The sequence below is a fragment of the Macaca thibetana genome, chromosome 4 (genome assembly GCF_024542745.1).
Source record: "Macaca thibetana thibetana isolate TM-01 chromosome 4, ASM2454274v1, whole genome shotgun sequence".
Classification (NCBI taxonomy): Eukaryota; Metazoa; Chordata; class Mammalia; order Primates; family Cercopithecidae; genus Macaca; species Macaca thibetana.
The window spans coordinates 47,595,235-47,622,825 of record NC_065581.1 but is presented as its reverse complement, the minus strand read 5'-3'; the positions used below and the strand labels follow the sequence as shown (position 1 = coordinate 47,622,825).

Here is a 27,591-nt window from a genome sequence, read left to right as displayed (position 1 = left end):
AATTTTAACTTTATATTTTAGATGGAAATAATTTAACCATAATTTTTTTTTTCTTTGCATTCTGTCACCCTCTAACAACCTTAAGGGCTTCCAAGTTCCTAGTCATGCTTTCGATTGTATTGAACCCTATTTTTCCCTCCAGTCTTCCCACTGCAGTCAGGATGGGTTTCTTCCTAGCCTCAACACTGCTGCCATTCTGGGACCTCTCCTGCTTATCTGAGTTGGAGCCACTTTTCTTTGGGTCCCACACAGTGAGGTGTCCTTGGCTCCCACATCTTTCTCAGGATAATTAAATAACTCACCTTGCTGAACTCCCACAGTACTCCATTTGCCTAATAGGGTAGCACTTTATGTTGTTATTTCCTTATCCTCCAGGGAAGGACTGTCTTATTCATCCTTGAAATGGTAACTGACATACAGCTGGGCCCTCACCTCAATAAACACTATTCAAATTACACAAAAACACTGAGCGCATGGCAAGGCACAGTGGCTCACACCTGTAATCCCGGCACTTTGAGAGGCTGAGGCCGGAAGATCGCTTGAGCCTAGGAGTTCAAGACCAGCCTGGGCAACATAGTGAGACACTGTCTCTACAAAAAATAAAAATAAAATTTTAGCCAGGTGTGGTGATATGTGTCTGTGATCCTAGTTACTTGGGAAGCTGAGGTAGGAGGATTGCTTGAGCCTGGGAGGTAAAGGTGGCAGTGAGCTGTGATCACGCCACTGCACTTCAGCCTGGGTGACAGAGTGAGACCATGTCTCCAGAAAAAAAAAAAAAAAAAAAATTGAGCACATTATTACAATTTAATATCTTGATTGAAGGGAAGAGCCGAGTCATCGGTTTCACTCATATTAAAGAGGAAATAGGTACTGTTATGTTGATGGGAAATGAGAGGAGGAATTAAATGTAGGAAATATAATAACAAAGAACCAACTTACAAAAAACTAAAACAACCTATATCAGACTCACTTTATAATCTGTATGTCTGTGTTGACTTATCCTCTTGGAATGTGAGGAATATTCTTTATTAATTTTACTTACTGGGTTGCCAGATATAATACAGGAAGCCCAGTTATCTGAATTTCAGATAAACAACAAATAACTTTTTAGTATATGTACCAAATATTGCATGGGGCATATTTATACTAAAATACTATTTATTGTCTATCTGAAATTCAAATTTCACCCAGTGTTCTGCCTTTTTATTTGCTAAATCTGGGCACTCTTCACCGGGCATCTTCTCAGGGCACTAAACTGTCAAATGCCAACCGATGTGGGGCTGCTCATAGAATATGACCTAATGACAATGGGAGATGACATTTGCTGGCAATGAGAGAAATGAATAAAATGTTGTATACTTGTTTTTAGGAGCTGTTCTCAAAGCTTACCACCTTTTTAGTGTGGGGTTAGGTCTTCAACTTCAACTTTGTCTTCATCTTTGTCTTAAGGTCAAAGGAAGATATTAGAGATCTCTTTGGTAGGGCATAATGTATCCTTTTAGATTGATGTTCGTGGGCCATTTGTTTTACAGGGGGTTAGTCCAGGAAGTACAAGACAATGTCATTAGGTGGATAGAGTTTCATTTAAATTAAAAAAAAAAAATCTATTGTTAGGTTTAAATGAGTCACTGCTTCATTAAGCATCAACGCTAGATAACACATATTGAATGAATGTTTCCCATAGGCCAAGCTCTGTCCAAAGCATTTCACATGTATTCGCATTTTATGCTCACAAACTGCCTCTGACTGACTGATTTTTATTTTCTTGATTTTACGGATGAGGGGACTGAGAAGCAGAGATGATGAACTTCCCCAAGGTCACGCCACTGGTAAGTGGGAGAAACAAGCTAAAATTCAGGCCGTCTTACTGCAGAGTACTCAAAATCAAAATAAACCAAATTTCATCTCCAGTTCTGACAACTCACCAAAAACCAAAACACTATTTAAAAATATAAAATTTTAATAACACCCCACATAAATTTCCAACTACTTTACCTAAGTTTCTAACTGAAGTTTTAAATGAGTGTGTTTTTTAATTTATTAGAAAGTGGATTGAAGAGAAAGCATTGGAAAAGGAAGGAAGGCGTTTCAGTTAAACCCCAAATAACTGTTAAACTGAGCTATAAAACGGCTCCTTCTAGCTCCATTTGTCCTCAGACCATAAGTGCTATTTCTGATTGCCCTTCATTGTCATTTCCAGGGAGAAATCACACCAGCACAGTGGCAGGCCTTCCAATCTGGAGCACGGTCCACACAGCTTCCGAATTGGTGTTCAGTGTACAATGCACCGGAGTGCGGAAAATGCGCAGGGCATTGCCAATTATAGATGCTCGGAGTAATTCAGTGTATTCAGAGAACATGGGGAAAAAAGCAAAACCAGCCTGATTGTGGGGCGAATTCAGCAGGGAGTAAATCTGATTCGCATCAGTTCTGCGGCCCGGAGTTGGCGAGCACGGCACCACCCAGGCATTGCTGCACTCTGCCCGCAGCGGGCTGTTAACTGCGGGTCCAGGTGCGGGCCCTGGACCTGGGGAGGGTGCTGGGTGCGCTGGAGCATGCTCGCGTCGGGAGCCGCAGCTGCTAGTGGGAGGCCGGGGCCACACACGCTCCTCCCCGGTACCTCCTCCAGCATCGCCCGGGGAGAAGAGGGTCGGGGACAAAAGGCCGCGCGGAGCGGACTCGGGACACAGCCGGCGCGCAGCCCACCCGCCCGCCGCCTGCCAGAGCTGCTCGGCCCGCAGCCACGGGGACCGCCGCCGGTCAGAGGCTCGCAGTGCTGGCGGCGAGAAGCAGTCGGGTTTGGAGCGCTTGGGTCGTGTTGGTGCGCGGTGGAACGCGCCCAGGGACCCCGGTTCCCGCGAGCGGCTCCGCGCCGCGCCTGGGTGAGGAGGGGTCCCGGGGGCGAGGCGGGGTCCCGGGGGCGAGGCGGGAGTGGGAGGAAGGGCACAGTAGCCGCGCTGGAGGCCAGGATCCCGGAGCGGCGACCGGCTGGGGTGGGCTAGCTGAGCCGCACCCGCTCTGCTGGCCGGTCCTGGGCTCACAGTCCCTGCAGCCCTCGGAAACGGCGCTAGGATCCCCGCGGGGAGCGGGGGAGGGTGCCCGGATTCGACACCAGTTCTTCCAAACCTTTTCCCAAAAGGAAAGGAAGCAACTCTAAGAGCTCAGAGCGAGTGGGGAGAATCAGGTCAGGGGAACAGGGAACACACGGAGTTTTCTTTTCTTTTCTTTTTTTGGTGGAGTCTCACTTTGTCACCAGGCTGGAGTGCAGAGGCGCGATCTCGGCTCACTGCAATCTCTGTCTCCCGGGTTCAAGCGATTCTACTGCCTCAGCCTCCGGAGTAGCTGGGACTACTGGCGCGCCCTATCACGCTCGGCTAATTTTTTTGTATTTTTAGTGGAGACGGGGTTTAGCCGTGTTAGCCAGGATGGTCTCGATCTCCTGACCTCGTGATTCGCCCGCCTCTGCCTCTCAAAGTGTTGGGATTACAGGCTTGAGCCACCACGCGCGCTCCGGAGTTTTCTTATCTGTAGCTCTCATACAGGGACAGGGACAGTCTCTCTCTCTCTCTCTCTCTCTCTCTCTCTCTCTCTCTCTCTCTCTCTCACACACACACACACACACACCCCACTACACACCTCTCACTCTGCCTCCTCTCTCTCTCTCCCCGCCGCCCCCCCTGCCCCCCGCTCTCTCTCTCATTCTCCTTTTGAGGAGTATTGCGTCTTTTGGAGCCCAGTTATGAGTGACTGCTGTAGGAACAAAACAAAGCACGCTTTGTTCTGCCTGGAGCATCCTTCTGCTGGCCAGGTAAGATCACAGCTGTTTCACCAAGTCAAGGGAGAGGCTCATTTTCAAAACATTAAGCAAAATCAGAAAACAGGGAACACTGTCTTCCTCCTCATCTCTTGGAGCTTGTAAGAGAAATTTCTGTCACCGAAAACGAAAAGTTCGGGCTTTTATTCATGCCTGTGGTTCTTGGGATTGCTGCAGGGGTGATGAGGGAGGAGGAGAGATGCCTATGGCTCGTAAATGGCAGCTTGCCACCTTTAAAAGGCACACGGATTCAGATTTGGGAGGGATGTGTTAACAAATCAGGCTTGCACAATTTCCTTTGATCCAAATGAGAATGCTGAGCTGGGAGACTGGTATATGGGTAGCAGCTGGAAAATGTATCCCCTGAGGTGTTGGCAATCCCAAGAGGCTCAGCACCAAACCTTGAGCTTACATTGAATTCAGAGATCTGAGCATTAAGCACTGGCGTGATCAAGAAGAAGCAGATGGCCTTCTGGTCATGAGGCACTGGTGAGCTTCCATCACCCAGGCGGATTCCCTCACAGAGGAATTCTGCTGGCCCTGCAGAAAGCCCTGAGACAGCCCACCACCTTGGCATTTTCCAGCAGGCCTGCTTCAGCTCCTTGCACTTGGGCACTGAAAGGGCTTTCCCCTCCCCAGATATTTGTGCAGCAGAAGCTGCTGCTGGCCATGTGGTGATGTCTCAATATCTTTCTTCATTGAACTGCGCCCTTCATACCCCAGGCTGGCACCATAGTCTGTCACTACCTGTACAGCCAGTGAGACTGAAGGAGTCGCAGCGTTAGGAGTGTTGTGAATCTGGTTTGGCCACTCATTTTACAGTTGAGAAATCCCTTCTGAGGTGTGGAAGGGCCTGCTTAGCACTGCAGGACTTTTCCCTCAAACAGAGCCTGGCACAGCTGGGTCCTCATTTCCTCTGCATTGCATCTCTGTGCCCTTTGCACTTTTGTCGCCAGGAACATACATGGGCCTAAACACATTCCCTCACCCTCACCTTTACACATGAATACGATTTTCCACCCTCTTTGAAGCTCTCTCAGCACAGAACATTAAGAAAAGTACTAACTAGGTACCTGAGCAGCTGGAGTGGGAGCACCTGGGAAGGTCAGTTTAGGAGTCCCCTTTATCTTCCTTTTCCTGATACCCAAGAAGATGGCTCTTTTCTGGAAAGGAAGGCGGTTATTGGATTATTTACACTCTGATTCCTCTTAAGCCTAATTTTTTTTTCAAGATCCATGATAATAAGCCTGACTGATGTCTCAAGACGTTGAGAAATTTCCATAAAATAAAAGCATTGAAGAGAAAGCACTGAGTGAAGAGAAATTGAAGGGGAACATTTAATTCTAAAATCATATTGTTCCAGAATATGATTCTGGGTTCTTACTGCCTTTCTTTATGACGCTAGTCACCTGTTAGACACATTATGTGCCCTCAGTGTCATTTTGCTCAATTTTATGGGCGTGACTCATAACACTTATAGAAACACGCTAATACATATAAATATGTAGGGTTTTTGTTGTTAAAGAAACTTGGCAGTTGAGGAGAAGTAAACAGTCTATTGTAAGAGTAGATGCTCATTGAATTAAGTGGGCTAGTTGATTCCTAGTAGAAATTGTATTCATTCATTCATTTCAAAAAAAAATATTTTTTGATCAGATCCTAAGTGCCATGTGCTGAGTACAGAGCAGTTAGTAAGATACATATGCTCTGTGCTCTCATGGTGCTCACATTCTAGAATTGAGGGATGAACAACATGAATTTATATAGTGAGAAGAAAAGCAAGCAGAGTGCTGCAGAATAGTGGGGTGTGTGTGTGTGTGTGTGTGTGTGTGCGAGTATGTGTGTGTTGGACATATGGGAGGTGCCCAGTTTCTTGGATTGGATTGTGAGGAGAGACTTCTCTGCAAGAAGGCCTTGAGATGAAACCTCAGGAAGATGGGCAGACATTCCTGTAGAGGGAACCACAAGCACTAAACGTGCTGGTCCTGGGAACAGGTGTGATGTGTTGGAGGCACTGTTGAAAGGCCATTGTGGCTGGAGTTAGGTGAGGGAGAAGGAGAGTTGGAGGAGTGAGCTTTAGGGGCCGGAGCCAGATCAGGAAGAGCCTCATAGGCCAAGGGAAACATTTGGATTTTACTCTAAGTACAAAGAGAAGCCAAAAGAGAGTTTGAAGCAGGGGTGTGACATAATTGATTTACATTATAAAGAGATGACTCTGGGTGCTGTGTGGAGAGTGGATTATAGGGGAAGGAGAGGGGACAGGAGGACAGCGGCGAGTTTACTGATGGAGGGTGGTAGCAGTAGATGGGCATAGGCTATTTTTTATACTTACAGTGGAAAGTTAATGTTTCTCTGTCTCAAATTTCCCATCTACAAAATGGGAATGACATTGCTATACCTGGTCCACTTGTAAAAGCTAATAAACAAATGAATATGCCCTGAAGTGTAGTGTAACACATTATTACCATTATTATTTGCTAATATTGTATTACTTTGAATTCCCTGTGCTTTATTTTAAAATTTGTTTTAATAAATTTCGATGTCTTATTATATTCTTTTCAATAAACCTAATTTATTATACATAAAAGTATTTTTCTCTGTTCAGAGAATTGGAAACTCTTAACTGAGAGTTATCAATAAAAACAAGTCATCACAGAATGTAGGGAAATTATTGCTAAAATAATAGCTGGCTTAATTTCAAAAGTTGAATATGCTCAGATGAAAATTCAAAAATGGAATAATTAAAGCTGGGAATGGGAAAAAAATATTTTGGACCGATTTGCCTTTGTCCTGGCTATGGCCATGCAGATATCTGTGAGTGCAAAGATTTGTAGATAACTGAAAATATCTGTATGGCAGCAGAATTTCTGGAGAAGGCTTGGACCAGAGTTGAGTAGGGTTGTTTCCCTTAGTGAAGCATTCCTCAGAAGAAGCTCTTGAATTTTCTCTCATTGATAACTAAGTTTTAGAGAGTCAGGAAGTTTTAAAGTTGTTTATCAACTAGGATAGCGATGTTTTTCACAGAGACAGGACAACCAACTGCCACAATGAGGCAACTCTGTTTCTCTTTCCTGACTCACTTTGATGTGCAAGTCACTAGAAGGAGATATGCCTGCTTAAAGGAAACCAAGCCCTTCCTTGTTTATATTGTGGGCAGTGGAAATGTCAGCTCATGACTTAATAGTCCCTAGGTCATGTTAACTTGCCAGATCCCCTTAATTATTTATTGGTCAGTGTGTCTGAATTTCAGCTCGAAGTGGCTAGTCTGGTGATTCGAATTGCAGACAAAATGTGATAGTAATTCTGGGAGCTGTATGATTTATCTCTTGCCATATCTACCACCATATTTCTCTTAGGACTCGGGAGTGGGGGTGTTTGGGTATCTTAAAGGGAGAAGTTACATCTCTCCTTGAAGCCAGAAATCTATTTGTTTCACTCATGTTTTGAAATGTTGAATTAGTTGCTCCTTTAAAAATCAGTGGAAATTACATACAAATGTAATTTTCCAGCTTTTCTTGGAAACAATCAGATCATCTAGTGACATGGAGCTGCCATTCCTACATGGAAGCAATTAACTGGAATAGAGTGGTAGTTGCCTTCTTTGGATGATCCAGCTTGCCACAGTCCACGCCAGTCCTTATGCTATTGCATGGACCTGTTTGATTCATTTAAATTACCTGTCTGGCCCTTGTAGACTTTTGATTTTTAACTTCAGGTTTAGGGCAATCAAGTGCGGCCTGTCTGTTACACTTCACCCTCATCTAATGCAGGAATCTATATTCCAGTACCCCTGCTGGTAGTCCCCAGACCTGTACTTTAACTGCTCCTCTGATAAAGAAGATAATGCTAATTGTTGAAAAGCTCCTGTTGATGGAGCTGTACAGTCTGGGCCCACATAGAACATGTTTAGGACCCTTGCACAGGACTGTGGCTGTCACATGCCATCTTGGTTTTCCCCATTAAAAGTAAATATTCCTCATTCCTTCAACAGCTCCTCATGTGACTTGCTGCCTTGTTCCCTCATCATTCTGGTTATTTTTGGGTTATTGTCCCTTGGCCTGAACCTTTATTTCTTAAAATCCTTAAAGCCCCACCAATTCAATAAGATGTGGTCTAACTGGTGCAGAATGCAGTGGGAGGGTGGCCTCCCTTTCTCTATGATGTTATACTTTTGTCATGCAACTGAAGATGTCTTTAGATTTTTCTTGGCCAATCTATTGTGTTTTTAAATTTACTTTCAGGGCTTATTTTCCAGTTAGATTGTTCCTGACAGTTTACAGGAGAACTGTTCGATGTACAGCTTGAGAGCAATTGTTTTCAGCTGAGGATGATTTCTGCCCCCACTCCAGGGGACATTTGGCAATGTCTGGAGACGTAATATTTAGTTGCCACAACTGGGATGTGCTATTGGTATCTAGTGGGTAGAGGCCAGGGATGCTGCTAAACACCCTGCAAGGCACAGGACAGCCCCACAACCGAGACTTATCAGCCCTAAGTGTCAATAATGCTGAGCTTAAGAATCCCTACTTTATAGTCAAAGTCTAGGTTCAGATCCTGGTTTAGCTACTTCCTATCCTTGTGAACTTGGGCATGTTATTCAACCTCTTTGTCTTCATTTTCTCATCTGTATGTTGAAGAACTCTGAGGACTAAATGACTTCATTTATATGAAATGCTTAGAAGGGTACCTGTCACAGAGTAAGTCATCATTATTAATAACTGCCATACAAACACGATCTTATTTTTCTACCACATTTTATTCATTTTGGTGTGTACATATGACGTCAGATAAGTGGGTGGGTAAAGTTTGAGGGAAAGCACTTCATTTCTAATCTTGCCTATGGGATGGGCACTGATGCATTTGGATGTTTTAGGGAGCTAACAGCTCTTCTCAGAACTGCCTTCCCTCTATGGCCTTCATTATCATTTTTCCAGCTTCTTTTAGTATTTTCCTCTGTATTGGGGCATATATGTCAGTTTAATACTGCATCTTCCTGGAGAACATGGACACTGAGTTCCTTTAGCAGGAGAGGATCTGTGCCTGTTGCTTGTACATCCTGTTTCCGGTGTGCCTCAGGCTCCTCCACACTGCAGTCACTGTGGCTTGCACCTGCACAACAGACTCCTGGGGCTGAGGAGCAATTGGTAGACTTCAGATAATAATAATAGCATTCCTCCAAGGGCTCACATCCCCATAGCAACCTCACTATCAGGGTTCCCCTTTGACAGATGAGGAGAGAAAAGCAGAAAGTAGGTAAGAACTTAACTGCGGCTACCAAACTAGTAAGTAGCAGATTCAAGATTCAAACCTTGGCAGCCAGAAACTGGAGCTAGATTTCTAAACCACTTTATTATTCTGACACAGGTAAATTTTCTCAAGAAGTATACCCATGGCCTTAACCTGACCATCATGTAGCCATTTATGCATACAACACTCAAGAGATCCAGTTACTCTTACTATTGTGAGTAATATTGCATACATGGGGTGTATGTATTTGTGTATATATATGTTTATTATTCTTTCACTGTGTTTCACTTTTTAAGGGCAGGGGTTGATTGTGACTTTCATTTTTCATGATGCAAGGAGCTCTGATCCTTTAAGGAGAAGCCACAGTTACTCTAGAAAAATCATTCTTCTGAAGCTTTAAACTCGTTGTAAGACTATAGAGAATATAATAGCTGAGGTCATAGTGCCAGGTTGGCCTATCTAGGCAGGCAGGTTGGGGGACTGAGTCTGAGAGTAAGATCAGGAACTTTCAGTATAACAGCAAGCTGCACAGTGATCTTAGACACCTTTTACCTTTTATGACCATTAAGCCATATAGAACACCAAACATTTGGACATTTGCACATGGGATGCAGATTAGTTCCCATTTCCAAAATTGTGAGTAGAATCAACTAAGTATATGGTTACTTGCAGGTTTTCAGTACAGTACTTGTACTTATAAATGGCTGTGTTATTAAACTACTTCCACAATAGGGAACTGTTTCTTATTTTGCTCTTTTGACCCTACTTCTTTTTGTAGGTTGTGAAATGATTATGCAAGAGTTGTGGCTACTGTCCCCAAAATAAGAGGCTTTTGACACTTCTGCAGAAGTCACTTGAGTGCTACACATTTGAGATAACGTCCAGGTTAAGTTTTGATTCCATTAGCCAATATGGTGGAGAGAAAATAATAGAGTAGATACTATCTTTTCTCTTTCTTGGTTTCAAATTAGCAAGTATTGAGTAGGACATTTTTTGCAGATACTTTTAAAGAGAATCATATATCTTAGATAAAGATGGGACCTGAGAGTTCAACCACACTCATCCCTTTTTCAGCATCCCTGGCAGGGAGTTATTTAGCAGTGTCTGAGTTCTCATGACAGGGAACTCCACACTGTGAGGTAGACATCACAAATTACTTAATTATCAAAATGTTCTTCCTTTTATTTCTCATGCATCTGCCTCCCTAGAATGAAATATTTCTTCCTTATTAAACAAGAATAGAGTTGCCCCAGCATTTTCTTAGATCAGGGTTTCTCAACCTCAGCATTATTGAAATTTTGAGATTCCTCTATGTTGTAGGGCTGTCCTGTGCACTGCAGGATGCTTAACGGCATCCCTAACTGCTACTCACTAGATGCCAGTAGCAGCCCCCTCCTGGTTGTGGCAACCAAAAATATCTCCAGACATTAATAAGTGTCTTCTTGGGGGGCAAAACTGCTTTAGATGAGAGACACTGTTGTAATGTTCTAGCTGCATTCTCCAGCCTTCATCCTATTGTAAAATATCCAAAGAAGATTTTATCTTCTTTAGCAATCATTTGGTCTAATAATGGGTCCGTTTTGAGGTATTTAAGCCACTTTCTTTGACTTTAGTTGAAACTGAATTGGGCTATTATTTGCTCTTTGTCTCATTCGGTTACTTTATATGCTCCATATTTGTTTTCTATTGCTGCTATAAAAATTTTCCGCAAATTAATCACTTAAAGCAACACAATTTATTATCTCATGGTTCTGAAAGTCAGAAGTCTGACATGGCCTTAATAGGCTAAAATAAAAGGTTGAGTGAAACTTCAGAGGTCAGCAAGGCTGTGTTGCTTTCTTGAGGCTCTAGAGGTCTCCTTACCTTTCCAAGATTCTAGAGGCCATCCACATGTCATAGCTCATGCTGGCTTCCTTCATTTTCAAAGCCTGCCATGGTAGGTTAAGTTCTCACATCACATCATTTGGACCTCTTCTTCTGCCATCCTCTTATACTTTTAAGGACTCTTGTGATTACATTGGGCCAGATAATCCATGATAATCTCCCTATTTTAAGGTCAACTGATTAACATTAATTCCATCTGCATCTTAATTCTTTTTTGCTATGGAACGTAACATATTCGCATGTTCTGGGGTTTAGAATATGGACATTTGGGTGGGAGTGCATTGTTCAGCCTGTCACATGCCCCCATTCCAAAGGTCAATCAGGAAGAATTTGGAGAGTACTGATACTTAACAAATGAGCATTTTCTTTTCTGACTCTTTACCAATAACACAAGAGTTAAGGCCTGCCTGCCCTAATCTCTTGCCAGGACTGGGTTTTACTTGGATGGTTTATTTGTCAGCTCTTCACGGAGATTCCAGACTTGAGATTGGACATTTTACCTGTTGTTTTGGTTTGTCTTTTGTTTTGAAAAGGGAAATGATGCCTGATGAGAATTTAACAGTGACAAATAGGGGAAATAAGGATTTGTGGCAGTTATGGTTGTGTATGGAGACTGCAACTGAGATCTGAAGAACAGGTAGGGAACTGTGGTTTCAGTGGGAGAAATGAAGTCTACGGGAGAGAGCAGAAAGGTGGAATCCATTTAAATGGAATGTATTATCTGAGTGCTCATTGAAAGTCTTCTTGATTGCCAGGATGATATTTTATCTAGTGGTCAAGGTGCCAAATTGAAGATAATTATTTTCAGGCCTTACTATTTGAAGAAAATTATTGATTTTTAAAGTGAACATTCCCATTGATTTAGAATGTTGGACAAGAGAAAAGTAGGAAAAGCTTGAAAAAATTACCTTTAGTTTCTAACTATACAAGACTCTCCAAAGAAGATAAACTTGGCAAACATTTGTTATTTTTTGTATTTGTTTTTCTTCCTCCTCATCCCCCTCCTCTTCTTCTTCTTCTTTCTCTTCCTCCTCCTCCTCCTCCCTCTTCTTCTTTTTCATGTATCTGGGATCATGGATAATTTTCTTAATTCTCTACATGGCGTTTTACTTGATATTAAACATAAACACTCTTCATGATCATACAAATGCTTTTTAAATGTCCTTAAAAAATTATTTATTAGTAAACAAACATTTTATACTAAAAAATGGGGAAAACACCCATAAGTTCATAACCCCTTTTTATATATGTTTTACTATGAAGTTTTAAATGGTAATTTTATATATATTTTTTCAATTAAAATTGCATTGTAAATAGTTAATTTTGTGACTATCATGTCAATAACTGAATAAAAATCCCATTGATTATATCGTCTGATATTTGTAGGGTTTTCATTGTAAGTATATATATGTGTATGTGTTAGCTCTTACAGAGTTGGAATAAACATTGCAGGTCATCAAGGTTTCAGAGTTTTATTTTCCTGTGTATAAGATATTTTTGTGCTAATCCCAGGGATTTAATTAAAAGGTCAGTTAAGGGTATGGACAATTTAAGTCTTGCCAAATTGCCTTCCTGAAATCAGTGTTTCCACTTACAAGTCCACTGGCATTGCTGACTTGTTTTGGTAAACTTTGCAGTCTTAAAACGTAAGTCCTGTGTTCCTAGATTTCTGGCCTACTAGTTATTGATCTGTTTGACCAGTTACATGTTTCTCAAAGAAAATTTTGACCGGATGCGGTGGCTCACGCCTGTAATCCCAGCACTTTGAGAGGTAGAGGTGAGTGGATCACCTGAGGTCAGGAGTTCATGAGCCGCCTGGCCAACATAGAGAAACCCCGTCTCTACTAAAAATACAAAAATTAGCCAGGCATGGTGGCAGGTGCCCGTAATCCCAACTACTCAGAAGGCTGAGGCAGGAGAATCCCTTGAACCTGGAAGGCGGAAGTTGCAGTGAGCTGAGGTGGTGCTATTGCATTCCAGCCTAGCTGACAGAGTGAGACTCCATCTCCAAAAAAAAAAAAAAAAAAAAAGGAAAAAAATTTTGTATTTTTGTATTGACCAGTGATTGTGGTTATGGTAATAGATTTTCATGCAATGTGATGATGAAGACTGCTGTACCAAGGGTGTTAGTGTAGTCCCTTTGGATTCTCTAGTTCTAAAAGAATGTCTAAAGTTATCATTAGGCTTTTCAGGGTCCTAGTTCTTAAATATAAAAACATTTCTAGCTAACTGATATCCCATGGTTGAGAAAAAGGCACTTACCTGTGTAAAGAGAACTTTAAAAGTGAAAAGACTTTTTGTGAATTATTCCTGTGTGTTCATATTCAGAAGTCTCTGTGTGATTATTACATGTTAATATGGTTCCTGGCTCATAACTCCCGCAGCCCTTGCTAGAGTCTTTTGTTATAATATTGGAGTGTTTTAGGCCTCAGGAGCAGATCTCAGAAAGCAGAATCTTTCTCTCTGACCTTTTCCTGCCTTCCTTTCACCTGCCCAAGGCAGGACTCCAACCTGATTGTAGGTTATGAGACCCTCATTCCAGGAAGGGTCCTCTTACCCTGGAGGATGGAATGCTGCACAGAGAGACCAAGGATAATCTGAACAGACAGGCCTTGCTGGGTTTCCCCTGTGAGTCTATTAGCATTAGAGCTTACCCTTATTGTCCAGTCATATTTCCACACAGCTGTTCATACTTTGTTGAACCTATGCATAAAAATAGACAGTTTCCCCTGTATCTTTGGGTTTTCATTCTGAAGGCTCCTTGTGAATACATATTAGATAAATAATCTGCCTTTTACAAGTTGAGTTTTCAGTGAACCTTCAGAGGTCCAAGGGCAATGCCACCCGTGGCCCCCTTGACCCCTGCAGTGTGCACGTATTCAAGCCTAGAAATGCGTCTGGAAAAAAATCTGTTAGCAAGTCATTATTTGTGAAGAGACAACTCAATTTACCTTTTCCTGTTATGTTTGGAGTTTTGAAATCATCTATTAACTTTATAATAAAATTAAATATAATACTGAAATAAGATAAAATAAAATCAACCAAAATTATAAATAATCTTATAGAGTTACACTATATATACTTTTTTTTCTGATCAAAAGAAAGATGTTGAATAAGGAAATACAGTCCCTCTGCAAGTAGTTTAAGAAGTTTTGACCGGGCGTGGCGGCTCACGCCTGTAATCACAGCACTTTGGGAGGCCGAGGAGAGCAGATCATGTGGTCAGGAGATCGAGCCCATCCTGGCCAACATGGTGAAACCCCGTCTCTACTAAAAATACAAAAATTAGCCGGGCATAGTGGTGGGCGCCTGTAGTCCCAGCTACTCTGGAGGCTGAGGCAGGAGAATTGCTTGAACCCAGGAGGTGGAAGTTGCAGTGAGCCGAGATCACACCACTGAACTCCAGCCTGGTGACAGAGTGAGACTCTGTCAAAAAAAAAAAAAAAATGTTTAGAGCTTCAGCAACACATTTCCCAGTGGCCTGTATGGGTGTTTCTAGCCTGTACAATAGGAGCTGCCCTTGCACGAAAGCCCCATCTCTTTGAAATCTTTCTGTCTAAATTTCTGTTGCTCTCTCGGAACTTGCACCATATCATTTAAGAATTATAAAATGCCCCTGTAATTTGCTTTCTTCCTGTATTATATTATTAATATATGCTAGTTTTGTCTCTGAAACACAGTTGTAAACTCTCTGAGAGTAGGGATTGTGTCACATTCTCTGGTACTTACCACAATTGTTGCCATAGCAGAGGGCATATAGTATTTGCTTAAGAAATACCCTTTGATTGAATGACTGCAGATCTGACATTCAGGATAGGCCATGCTGTGCTGCAGTGAGGCAGTAACAGCTTCACCTGGAAATTTCAGTGCCTTAACACAGCAAAGGTTTATTTCCTATTTGTGAAAGATCATTTGAATTGGCAGGGGCTCTTCTGTGTTTAGTGACTAGGCATCCAGGCTCCTTTCACTTCAAGACTGCACTATGTCAGCACGTGATTTCTAAGTTTGCTGTGTCAGGGAAAGTAAGGCATGAAGGAGATACAGTGACTCTGTTTCAGACCCACTTCTGTTCAAATTTCTGTTTCTCAGGAATGAGTCCCACGGGCCCAGCCCAACCACAGGGGCAGTTAAGAAATGTAGGGACGCACATAGATGTTCAGGAGCACTCATTGTCTGTGCCACACATCTATATTATATCTGCCCACAAAATAGCTATACTAACGAGTGCTTCATTAGTGTCCGTGGGACACCGGATCATTAAACTTGGCGCAGTTTGTATTACTAACCAGATGTGCTAGATTTATTCACTCAGCAGGCATTTATTGAGTGCCTCTGTATACCAGGTACTATTCTAGGTCTTGGGAATACAGCAGGGGGAAAAAATCATAAAAAGTCCTGCCACTCACGGAACTAAGTTTTTAGTGGAAGGTGATACACAGCTAACAAATAACATACAAAGCGTGTTTGTTGGTGATAAATATTGGAGAAAAATAAAGTAGGGAGGGAAAGAGGGAATGTATTGGTGTGAAGAAGGAGGTTAGATTGCAATTTTAAATCGATTGATCCAGGAAAGTGTCACTGAGAAAGTATCGCTGGAACAAAAACCCGGAAGTGAGAGGACCAGTCATTTGGGTGTCAGAGCAAAGAGGATTCCCACAAAAGGGAAGATATTCAAAGCCCTCAAGGTGGGGATGGGGGGTGGGTGTGGAGTACTTGGCATGTTTGGTGAATGGCAAGGAAGCAAGTGTGATTGCAGCAAGTGTCCAAGAGGGGATAGTGGAAGGATTGGGAGTGTGTTCAGTAAAGGCTATATAGAGCCTTATATGCTATTTTGGGTGAATGGCTTCTGCCCTGTAACATATGACACCATTTGGGGGTTTTGTGCAGAAGGGTGACACAATCACTCTGGCTGCTGTGTTGGGGATAGATTATAGGGTCAAGGGCAAAAGCAAGGAGACCTGTTAGAGGTGATGGCAAATTTTAGATGAGAGATGGTGGTGGCTTGGACCTTTTCTATCCCCCACAAAAGTTGAAGGGCCAAATTTTAGAGGGGAAAATGGGTGCACAAATGCAAGATAGTTTTTGCTAATAAGATGTTAGCATACAGCCTAATTGTAATATAATTTATTATTACCACGCATCTCATATTCTGTTGTTTCATTTGCTGATTCAACAAGCATCTATGCAATACTACTTCTTGCCAGGCCCTCTATTAGGCACTGGGACAACAAATAAGACCTGACATCTGCTTTTTGGAAACTTGTATCATAGTAGGATTATAGAAATTACCAAGAATATAACATCATATTAACACCCAAAACAACCACCGCAGCAGAAATATAATCACTGTATAATTAAATGATGGCAATAGCCAAAATTTATCAACTGTTTACTATGTGCTAGACATACCTATGGATGTTATTATGAAGATGATAGATGGTTGTTATCTTTGTTATATTTTGTTGGCTATTTTTATTGCTGACTATACTGCTATAAAGTTAGAAAACTAGTGACCAAAAACTTAATCTAACTGTCTGAAAGTATTATTTCTGTGCTCTACAATCCAATGTAATCCTTGGTAATGTAGGTAATGGTAATCCTACATTACCAAGGATTTTACTATTCTAGTGCCAATCTAAAACCCGGCCCAGAAAATACACGTTTTATTTTTTCCAAGTGTTACTAGTACCTCAGCCTCTCTTGATTTGTCAGCCTATTTAAGGCCTCTTCATTGCATGTTTTTTTTTCTTTTAATCATCTGCTTTAAAGAAGACTAAGCTGAAACTGCTGCTCAGCTCCCAAGATGGTGCCACCCAAATTGTGTGTGCTTTTCTGCCTCTGCGGCTGCCTTGCTGTGGTTCATCCTTTTGACTGGCAATACCTAAATCCTGTTGCCCATATGAAATCATCAGGTAAGAGGTATATTTGTTCAAGGTCTTGAGCAACTGATCTGTTGCCATACTTCAAGTGGGCCCCAAGAAGTTGCACATCTGCACATCTAAAAAAGTCCTATTTAAATGCTTATGGAGATCCTGCATTCTGCTGGAGTCGGGGAGAGGTTCTCACTTTTTCCTTATTTCAATGGAAATTGAAGAAGCGCCTGTGTTCTTCAGTGTCAGGACTGCAGGACAGAACCAGGATGGGATATTTTAAGATACACTGGAAGCTCAGCTTGCAATCACCAAGGAGAACCTCCTTAATGCCACCCCTTTTCTCTCCAACTGCCCTAACATATGCCCACACAAGCATAGTAATGCAACGGCTCTGGAGTCCACTCCAAGGCAGTCTCAAAACGTGCTTCCATGAGGCGGAGAAGAAGCAGGTGTCTTGTTCAACAGGCCTAGTCCTGGTTAATAGTGGAAAGTCATGTGAGATAACAGTTTCAGGTCTTGGGATCCAAAAGGAAACAATCTTTCCTACCTAATAATAGAGAGAAGTAGGGACAAGGGAGGTGCTAGGGAGTTCCAGATGAGAATGGATGTGATCACTGATTCTTTCTTACCTTGTGATAAGAGGGGAAAGAAAACGGAGGAAAGCTTAGACAAACCTAGGAGGAGGAGGGGCCAAAACAGGACAGCCATCTTTAGACAGCTACATTTAATGTCATTAAGAGGGACCTTAATTGCAAAGAGATTGTTTCTGGAGCTTTGCAAATTCCTGCTCATCCCAGAGGGTTGTGATGCATAAACTTCTCTTCCCAGTCTCCTATGGAAAGCAGTGTAGGTGGCTTCTGAATGGTGTCATAGTGACTATACCTACAGAGCTGTGCACCTGGGTAGTTGTGGGTCACTCTGGATCTAGTTGTTCAAGCTTGATGGGTGACTCCTTACTATAGAATTTGCAAAAGAGCTTTCATAACTCAGTACCTTAAATTCTGCCCTACTACATAACCAGGAAAATGAATGCATTAGGAGAGGTCCTATATCTTATATCTACCTTTGCATAGGAAATAGAATAATATCCGCAGGTCCATTCATCCTACAACACATCAGGAAGTTAAGTCATCAAGGATACACTAGTGACTAAGATAATAAATTTATAGCCAAATTCAAGGGTCCTGCATCCTAGATGACATTAAATTCATTTTTTCTATTACCTTTTCTGTGGATTGAGAACAGGTAATATCTTATATGGTGGGAAAATCATCATCCAGGAAACATTTATATCATTCACTTTTTATTGGTACAGGATAAAAATTTAAACAAATTTTAATTCCCTTTATCTTTAAAAATCATTGGAAAGCTGTCACTGGACTGACAGAAACTTGAGGACAGGGACATTGCTTTATTTATCTTTATAGTCCCAGCATTGAGCCCCATGCAGTGCCCAGATGAATGCAGGCCAGGCATGGTGGCTCACGCCTGTAATCCCAGCACTTTGGGAGGCCAAGGTGGATGGATCACTTGAGGTCAGGAGTTCAAAACCAGCCTGGCCAACATGGCGAAACACCATCTATATTAAAAAACAAAACAGGCCGGGCGCGGTGGCTCAAGCCTGTAATCCCAGCACTTTGGGAGGCCGAGACGGGCGGATCACGAGGTCAGAAGATCGAGACCATCCTGGCTAACACGGTGAAACCCCGTCTCTACTAAAAAATGCAAAAAACTAGCCGGGCGAGGTGGCGGGCGCCTGTAGTCCCAGCTACTCGGGAGGCTGAGGCAGGAGAATGGCGTGAACCCGGGAGGCGGAGCTTGCAGTGAGCTGAGATCCGGCCACTGCACTCCAGCCTGGGCGACAGCGCAAGACTCTGTCTCAAAAAAAAAAAAAAGAAAAACAAAACAAAACAAAACAAAAACATAAAATTAGCTGGGTGTGGTGGTGCACACCTGTAGTCCAAGTTACTTGAGAGGGTGAAGCAGGAGAATTGCTTGAACCCAGGAGGAGGAGGTTGCAGTGAGCCGAGATTTCACCACTGCACTCCAGCCTGGGCTACAGAGTGAGATTCTGTCCCAAAACAAACAAACAAAATGAATGCATACATATTGGTTTAAAGTATTAGAAATAGTTTATTAAATAAAATTAAAATAATAGGTGATTCTTTATAATTTCTTACTAAATGAATACACAGAAAATATGGCTATGCAGGTAAAAAGGTTTCTAAGAATGGGCTAGAGATATCCTCTTTGCTAATGGAGGACCTAAAGCCATATAAGAGGGTAATTTTCCTAGCATGTTTACAGTTCATCTCCAAACCCAAGACTGAACATCAGGAATATTTGACAAATGAACACCACCAAAAATATGTAATAAAATTAATAGCATACCATAGGTTCCAATCCTCCTATTAAAATAAAGTTGAAGAAAACTAAGAAGAGACATTTATAAATTCTAAACCACAAAACCGTGTGAGTGGTCATTTGATCTGATGAGTTTCCTCCTTCCAATTCCTTAATGATGACTCCTGACAGATGGTTAGAGAATGGGAAATCCAGGCCCATAACCAGGTCAGCTGCAGGCTATGGAGCCTGTTCCACTGCCACCCCCAGCACCCTGGCACTGGTGCACAGGACCCCATAGACCTATACCAAAACCTGGGTCAGCCTGACGATTCCTGAGGCCTTCTCAGGGATCAGGTGTCCTGAAACAGGTAGACTTAGAGCCTCACCTTGACATGAATGCGCCTGAATGCTGAGTGAGGAACCTTCTCAGGGAGAACAGGTGTTGGACAACCAGGGCACTCCTAACTTATTGGAAAAGGTTCGCTGGTCCTTTGGAATTGAGAGCTCACAAATGGAGGCTTGTGTTGGGTGAAACCCTCCCATGCCTCCAGAACTGAGCCTCCAATTCTAAAGGTTAGTGTCTCCAACAGCAGCTGTGACTCTGGGGCTCCTTAGCGAGTTGTGTGAGCCAGAGGTCTCCCTGCCCCAAGCCCTGCACAGGCACACCATGTCTGCCTAGGGGTGGGGGCGCAGTAGCGCCAGGCTGCTCACCACAGAAGAAAAGGCAGGTGTCCCTGCCCTAAGGTCCTCCTCCTTGGGACTTCACATCTCCCTGTTACACCAGAAGCATGGCTCAATAGATACTCTTTTAATGGAAGAAGAAGAGCCTTTTGTAATTCTAAATAGACCCTGAAAGTTCACCTTACAGGTAAAGTTTAAAAAAAAAAAAGTTTCTGGGGTTTGAATCTACCTCGGGGGAGGTTAGACCTGCTAAAACTTCCCTAAGGACTCAGCACAGATTTAGCTAGCAAGAGTAAATGAACTCTGGGGAAGGAGTAAACAGCATTAGTTGTCTGCTCATTATGTGTCATGTTTTGTACTAAGAACTTGACCTACATTCTCACCTCATCTTTACAACTGTCCTGTGGGCTGGTCAAGTGCTTTTATGTCATTTTACGAATGTGGATCAGAAAGGGGAGCAAATTGCCTAGGCCAGAGGATTATAGCTTGTAAGAGGTACACCTGAAATCTGAAATAGAACCATGTCCCTCCAATTCCCAGGGTTTGTTCATCTCAACCCCCTCTCCCCTTGTCTTTCTTGAAACTACCTCCTACCATTTGACCATGGATTGCTGAGCAGTGTGTCAGGCCAGGTGGTCTGGAACTTCAGCCCAGTGTCCCTTAAACTTTAATGGGCACTCCTTTTCTAATTCAGTAGAACTGTGGTGAAGTCCAGGAGCCTGCGATTCCAAGCTCCATGTGGTGCCAATGATGCTGGTCCATGGATCAACTTTGAGTAGCCGAGCCTTATGTATTGAAAGGCTTCATGATGGGCAGGTGTTTCACACATGAGTCACCAGTGTGGAGGCTGTAAATTGGTTTCTTCCCATGACTCAAAACCTTTCTGGGCAGTGTTCCATGGTATTGATGCAGATGCCTTACCTAACATAGCTCTTGATAGCTGGCTAGCAGAGAGTAATCAACTCTCACCATCCAATGGAAGGAATGGGTGGGCAAGCTGAGTATGTCAAGAAAAGTGAGAGTCTGAATATACTGATATATGGATTCAACATCTTGGAATTAAATATGGATTTGATTGGGATTTGGAAAGGAGAACAGATGAAGCTGCAGGTGTGTGGAAGGATTGCACCAGAAAGATAAAAGGAGTTGTAGGAGCAGGTAAGTAAAATACTACATATGATAAAGGGTTTAAAGGAAAACAAGAAAGACCAGTGGCCATTCAAGTTAACTAAGCTCATTTTCACAAGTATTTGTTGAGCACTGACTATGTGCCAGACACTGTGTTAACATCAGAGGATGCAAAGACATGGATATGACTCTGGAGAAATAGCCTAGTGTAGAATGTAGACACATCATTTTAATATGTGATAGGAAGAATGATTACATGTGTGTAAACACACAGGCACATAGAATCTATATAATACTAGGTTGGAATGATTAATTCTGTCTAGGGAATCAGAGAAGGCTTCAGAGAAGACAGGATATCTGACCAAGGTATTGAAGTTTGAATAGGAGTTTGCCAAAAGGATTTAAGCATAGGCAGTAGCATTTACAAAGGAGCAGAGGCATCAAATCAGCCCAGTGTGTCACTCAGGGGTACTGTAGCACAGGGAAGGGGGATAACTTAACGGGAAGAAGCAGAAGAAGAGTATGAGGCAATGGGCCTCCAGTGGAGGGTTTGCAGTGCCCAGAAACTTGGGATTTAACTTGTGCACCTGTGAACCTCAGTATGTTTCAACGCCAGAGCACTGGAAGGATAGGCCACATTTTTGCAAGTAGCCGTGTATTTGCTTAGGAAAGCATGTGGAGGTTTAAATTCCTCATACAAACTGCCTTCCAAAAAGATTACAATACATTCCCCCTTCAAGGAAAGAACACTTGCTGATAGGAAGCCACTGAAGGATTTTAAGAATTGTCTGGTGTGATTTGTGCTTTAAATCCCTCCAGGAGCTGTGTAAAGGATGTGTTTGAAGGGGTCAAGATCCAAAGTGGGTAGAACAGTTAGGAGAGAGAGCAACAGTCTGATCAAGAGACAGTGAGGGCATAAATGAGACAGTTGAACTAGAGGGTCAGCGATATATTGTGGAGATCGTTCTAAGCTAAAAGCTAATGTTAGCAATAGAGGCTTGGGGCTGGGTGCAGTGGCTCACATCTGTAATCCTAGCACTTTGGGAGGCTGAGGCAGGTGGATCACGAGGTCAGGAGATCAAGACCATTCTGGCCAAGATGGTGAAACCCCATCTCTACTAAAAATACAAAAATTAGCTGGGCATGGTGGTGCATGCCTATGCCTGTAATCCCAGCTACTCAAGAGGCTGAGGCAGGAGAATCGCTTGAACCAGGGAATCGGAGGTTGCGGTGATCCAAGATTGCACCACTGCACTCCAGCCTGGCAACAGGGCAAGACTCCATCTCAAAAAAAAAAAAAAAAAAAAAAAAAATAGAAGCTTGGTTGAATGTAGGGGGTTGGTGGGAAAGAGGTAGGAGAGTAGGATGATTCCCAGGCTTCTGACTTGTAGTGCAGGAGATGAGGAGTTCTTGAGTTGTAGGCTGTGTGGCTGGAAGATGAGAAGGGGGAGTTGAAAGATGGTCATTTATTTTCATTTTGTAAACTAAATGGCTTTGACATTCTTATGGGAAGGACATCAGGTAGAGATGCTTAAGGAGAAGTTGTAGGCACAAATCTGAAATGTGAGATAAAGTTCATGTTTAGGAAAAACAGATTGTGAAGTCATCTTTAATATACTCTGGATAGAAGTAGAATGAGAGGGCAAGGTTGCAAACATTAGGAGGTAACGGTCCAAGGTAGCTTGGGAGAAGGGCTATGTCTACTTTCATCTCTTTACACTCCAAAACCCCTACACAGTGTTTCGAACAGAGCAGACCCTCAATAATTGCATATTTTACTTGTTAGGTTGAGAAAGGAAGAAGGCCAGAAACTATGGGAAGTAATTTGATTCCATTGGAATTCCTTTGCATAATAAAATCTGATGTGTATTGGATGACAAATGAGATAATATATACCTGTTTTTCAGCGTGGGTCAACAAAATACAAGTACTGATGGCTGCTGCAAGCTTTGGCGAAGCTAAAATCCCTAAGGGAAATGGGCCTTATTCCGTTGGTTGTACAGACTTAATGTTTGATCACACTAAAAAGGTAATGCTTAATTTATACAACTTATCCTGATACTCTAATATTGTCTGTCACTATGTACCACTGGAAGGTGTTCAAATGTGACCTTGCCCTCACCTGAGAATGACTCATTTTGCAATTTGTATTGTTTCATATGAAGGCTTTTACTAGTTTAGCCATTCCCCAATTCACTGCTATTGTCTGATTAATTTCCCTATAAACCCTATTTTTCACTTCATAAAATACCTGAAGCCAGGCTGCTTATATTTTCCTTTCACTGAGAGAGAACATTGTTTTTCTGTTTCTCTTTCGTGACTGTCTTCAGTCACCACAGCAGCCTAAAAAGTTCTCTAGACCTCTTTGTGAACACAGAGGTATTTGGGTCCCCACTAATTAAACATGCAAAATAGCTGCTCGAATGTGTTTGAGACACAACTTCTCTAAAAGTGCATTAATTTCTTTCTTAACAGGGCACCTTCTTGCGTTTATATTATCCATCCCAAGATGATGATCGCCTTGACACCCTTTGGATCCCAAATAAGGAGTATTTTTGGGGTCTTAGCAAGTATCTTGGAAAACACTGGCTTATGGGCAACATTTTGAGTTTACTCTTTGGTAAGATTTCTGTTGGTCCTCTGTAGGCTTGCATATAAGAAAACCTTGAAAACAACAATAATTTCAAGCAGTTAAGACCAGAGTAGATTTTTCTCCACTCCCAACAGCTCCGAAAATGATAAGGAAATTATTTTTTTAAAGCCCAGGCAACTATGACAGAATCAAGGGTTCTCATTTTGTCCATTCTGAGTTGGATGGGAGTGGCTGAGAGTATCAGACTGACTCTGACATCTTTCTATGGCTGCTCTTTAGTGTTCATCTGACATACCAAGGAGAAGGCAATACCGTGGTGAGAATAGCAGGTTCTTTGGTGTGGCCACTATCCTGCATGTTCTGTGCTAAGTTAGACAAAAAGGGAAAGAAAGTAGAAGCCACCAGACTCTCTAGATCCAAAACAAAGGAGTCAAAGCTAATGCCTTACTTGTCATAAATGAAGAGACTCTACTCTCATTTGCATCACCTACCCCCATTACTAAGACCATCTGATGTGCATTCTTCACTTACTGTCTACATTACATTAATGTAGACTTTTCCTTCCTTACCTGTTTGACTAGACACGACTGTTGAGCTGACGTTAACTGTGTCTTCACATTTCTCCCACAAAACTATCTACAACTTTTGGGATTCATCTTAAACATCGGCTTCTAATTGTCTTAAAAACCACTTACAACAGACATGAAAATACCATAACTCTGCATATTTATATTGCAAAATAACTTATAAATCGCTTCCATAGCAATCATCACATTCAGTCTTTGTGACCACATCTGCATTTTATAGACGAGAAAATGAAACACAAATGATTGCTGATAATAATGGTGATAATAAAAATTGAGAAGTGCAAGAAGACAGTATATCCGTTTTTGAGCCCCTTACTATGTGATGGGTAGGTGCTTTACATATATTACCTAATTAAATAAAATTCTCACAAAACCCCTATGAAAGAGGTATCATTTTCTCAAGTTTACCCAAGAGGAATCTGAAGCACAGAAAGTTTGAGGAACTTGCCCAAGATCCATAGCTAGGAAGTGGCAGAGCTGCATCCATGACTCAGTATGAAGTCAGTGGTTTCTCTACCTTTTGCTGCATGATTATGACCAAATCATAATGAACAGCATCTCTGTTTCTTAGATTCTAGCTCTCAGTGTAATATGTGTGAGCTTTTATGGGTAGTTTGGTTTCAGAACATTACCTTTGAAATTTTTCCAAAACCTGGGAATGGCAATAAGTAGCAGCCTTTATGAATACACCTGTGAAAATCTCTCACCTTAAGTCCAGAGCTGTCAGTGACAACTCATCGTTAATAATCCTGTGGTCTGAGGAAAGAACTTACGCCGGATGCGGTGGCTTGTGCCTGTAATCCCAGCACTTTGGGAGGCTAAGGTGGGCAGATCACCTGAGGTCCGGAGTTCGCGACCAGCCTGACCAACATGGAGAAACTCCGTCTCTACTAAAAATACAAAATTAGCTGGGTGTGGTGGCGCATGCCTGTAATCTCAGCTAATCCGGAGGCTGAGGCAGGAGAATGACTTGAACCCAGGAGGCGGAGGTTGCAGTGAGCTGAGATTGTGCCACTGCACTCCAGCCTGGGCAACAAGAGCAAAACTCTGTCTCAAAAAACAAAAAAAACAAAAAAAAACTTACAGTTCGGGTCTTTGGTTGGTGGGTATCTAGTAGCAGTCTTTTTAATGAATCTACGATTATTCATCCATAAAAAAGTAGATATAAATCAGATGGGTCTGCATTTTATGCTAATGAGATATGAATTAAATTCACTAGCAACACTCAGAGAAAACACTAACTATAATCTCCCATTGTTGTGTAGGTTCAGTGACAACTCCTGCAAACTGGAATTCCCCTCTGAGGCCTGGTGAAAAATACCCACTTGTTGTTTTTTCTCATGGTCTTGGAGCATTCAGGTAATCTTTGAGAGGTTGAACACTTTTAGCTTCCAGGAATAAATGACAATTTTTTTAATTCAAAAAAGAAATAGCAGATTTGGGAATGTCATGCAGGCCCTTGTCTGGAGGAGTTAGGGTTCAATAATTGGCTGTGGGTCTGTTGATCAGTCCTAGCCCTGTCTGGTCAAGTAGTTTTTTTCCCTACTACCAGCTCATTGAGATTAGCCTCACAGCAGAGAAGAAAGGGTGTTGCATTTTTTATAGTTGTCCTTCTATACTGTAATATTTACACCCTTAAAATTATCCTCTGTAAAGTTTAGGACTTTTGAAAAACCAATTTCAGATTAGCTCTGAAAGACATTTGTTAAGAGAAGTATCTGTGAAGGCGAGAGAAGGAGCAGGAAGAGATGGGGAGAAACCTTGGACCATGACACAGGTTGGACATGTGAAAAGGTGATGGGGAAGGGAGAAGGATCAGATAAGAAGAGCTTCAGACTGCAGCATGGTTCTAAGAAATATTGAGCCAGGCCAATGGAAGGAGTGCTTGGCCAAATTTGCTTATCAAGAGTCCTGTATCTCATAGGAATGGGTTAATGTTAGTACCCATGCTGTGCCAAGTCTCTGGGAGCAGCTCACTGGATGCTTAGATTCCACTTGACCATGGTGATGGATCCAGAGGGGCAGGAGCTGGATAGGGTCTTTAGTAAGCTATGAAGTCTGTAGCATGATAGCTGAGTGGCACATTTTCCTGACAACAACCACCCTCTTCACTTTCTTCCACCACTTTATCACCTGTTGCCCCTCTTCTACCTCAGGGGATTGTAAAACACTCAGAAAATAAGAGAGATGGCTTTTAGCTGGGCACAAGTTGGGTAGCACCTGCAATAAAGAATTCTCTTCAGCACTTTAAATGTAGTTCAGCTAGCTATTTGATTTCTCCTACACTAGTGATTGGCTTTAGAACCCAAGGGCCAAATCCAGCCCACTGCCTGTTTCTATAAAGTTTTATTGGAACACAGCCACAGCCATTCATTTTTGTACACTGTCTATGGCTACCTTTGTCCTACAACAGCAGAGTTCAGTAGTGGTGACAAAGACTGTATGGCCCACAAAGCTGGAAATATTTACTCTCTGGCCTTCAGCAGAAGAAGTTTGCTAATCCCTGTGCCATATCATTTCCCCCTCTTGAAAAGGTCCTGTATCTTCAGCAATAAAGACATAGTTTCTAGCTACCTCCTTTTTATTCTCTGCGGACATTTCCTATTGGACGCATGGTATGGGGAAAAGGTTGTGCAAATGAAGCTGTGGAAGAGGGCATAAATGCAGTGCTTAGCACATGATTTTTCAAGTATTTCACCCAGTCCAACCATTTAATAATAGCTAACATGTATTAAGTATTTACCTGTTTCTAATATGATTATAAGTACTGAAAATGTATTAATTCAATTGATCCTCACTGATGAGGTACCATACTATTATAGCATCACCATTTTATAGATAAAGAACCGAGGCAGAGAAAATATTGTGACTTATTAAAGGTACACAGCTGACAAGTGGTAGAACCAGGGTTCAAAGACAGTGGTCAGACTGCAGTTCTCATTCTCATAACTACCATACTGTAGTGCTTTCCTGTATACATTATCTTAGCAAAACCTTGCAGCTACCGTAAAACAAACACTTTACTCTTAGGCCCATTTTACAGGTGAGGACAAACATGCAGTAATTACCTAAAATCATATAGCTGGGAAGGGGCGGAGCGAAGATTAAAAACCCAAAACTCTCAAAGGCAATATTTATAATCACTGCACTGGGTTTTCTCAACTTCAGTAGTCTTGACATTTTGGACCAGATAATTTCTTGTTGTGAAGGGTTGCCCTGTGCATTGTAGGATGTTTGACAGCATCCCTTTACCCACTAGACATCAGTAGTACCCTCACCCACATTCATGATAATGAAAATACCTCCAGACATTATCAAATATCCCCTAAGGAAAAAAATCACCCTCCTTTAAGAACCGTAGCTCTCCACTCCACCCCAGGGCACTACTATGGGATGTAACGGCCTCCATGTTCCCAGTTTTGTTAGTGGACTCAGCCT

The 27,591-nt window shown here is 42.2% G+C and overlaps 2 protein-coding genes across 3 annotated transcripts in view; both read left to right on the top strand.

Annotated features, from left to right (window-relative positions):
- Positions 1-2,637: 2,637 nt before the first annotated feature.
- PLA2G7 (phospholipase A2 group VII) overlaps positions 2,638-27,591 on the top strand; it is a 33,381-nt gene continuing 8,427 nt past the window's right edge. The window contains exons 1-5 of one of the 2 annotated variants that reach the window (XM_050787486.1): positions 2,638-2,882; positions 16,715-16,857; positions 22,881-23,002; positions 23,449-23,593; positions 25,419-25,512. In XM_050787486.1, coding sequence (XP_050643443.1) covers positions 16,749-16,857; positions 22,881-23,002; positions 23,449-23,593; positions 25,419-25,512 — 470 coding nt within the window. In that variant the 5' untranslated portion in view covers positions 2,638-2,882; positions 16,715-16,748. Of the gene's footprint in view, positions 2,883-3,123; positions 3,809-16,714; positions 16,858-22,880; positions 23,003-23,448; positions 23,594-25,418; positions 25,513-27,591 lie in introns of those variants that run through there. The other variant, XM_050787487.1, reaches the window with a different exon arrangement.
- RCAN2 (regulator of calcineurin 2) overlaps positions 15,060-27,591 on the top strand; it is a 478,595-nt gene continuing 466,063 nt past the window's right edge. Inside the window, exon 1 of the mRNA XM_050787495.1 lies at positions 15,060-15,071. The gene's annotated coding sequence lies outside the window, so the exon portion shown is untranslated. The remainder of the gene's footprint in view (positions 15,072-27,591) is intronic.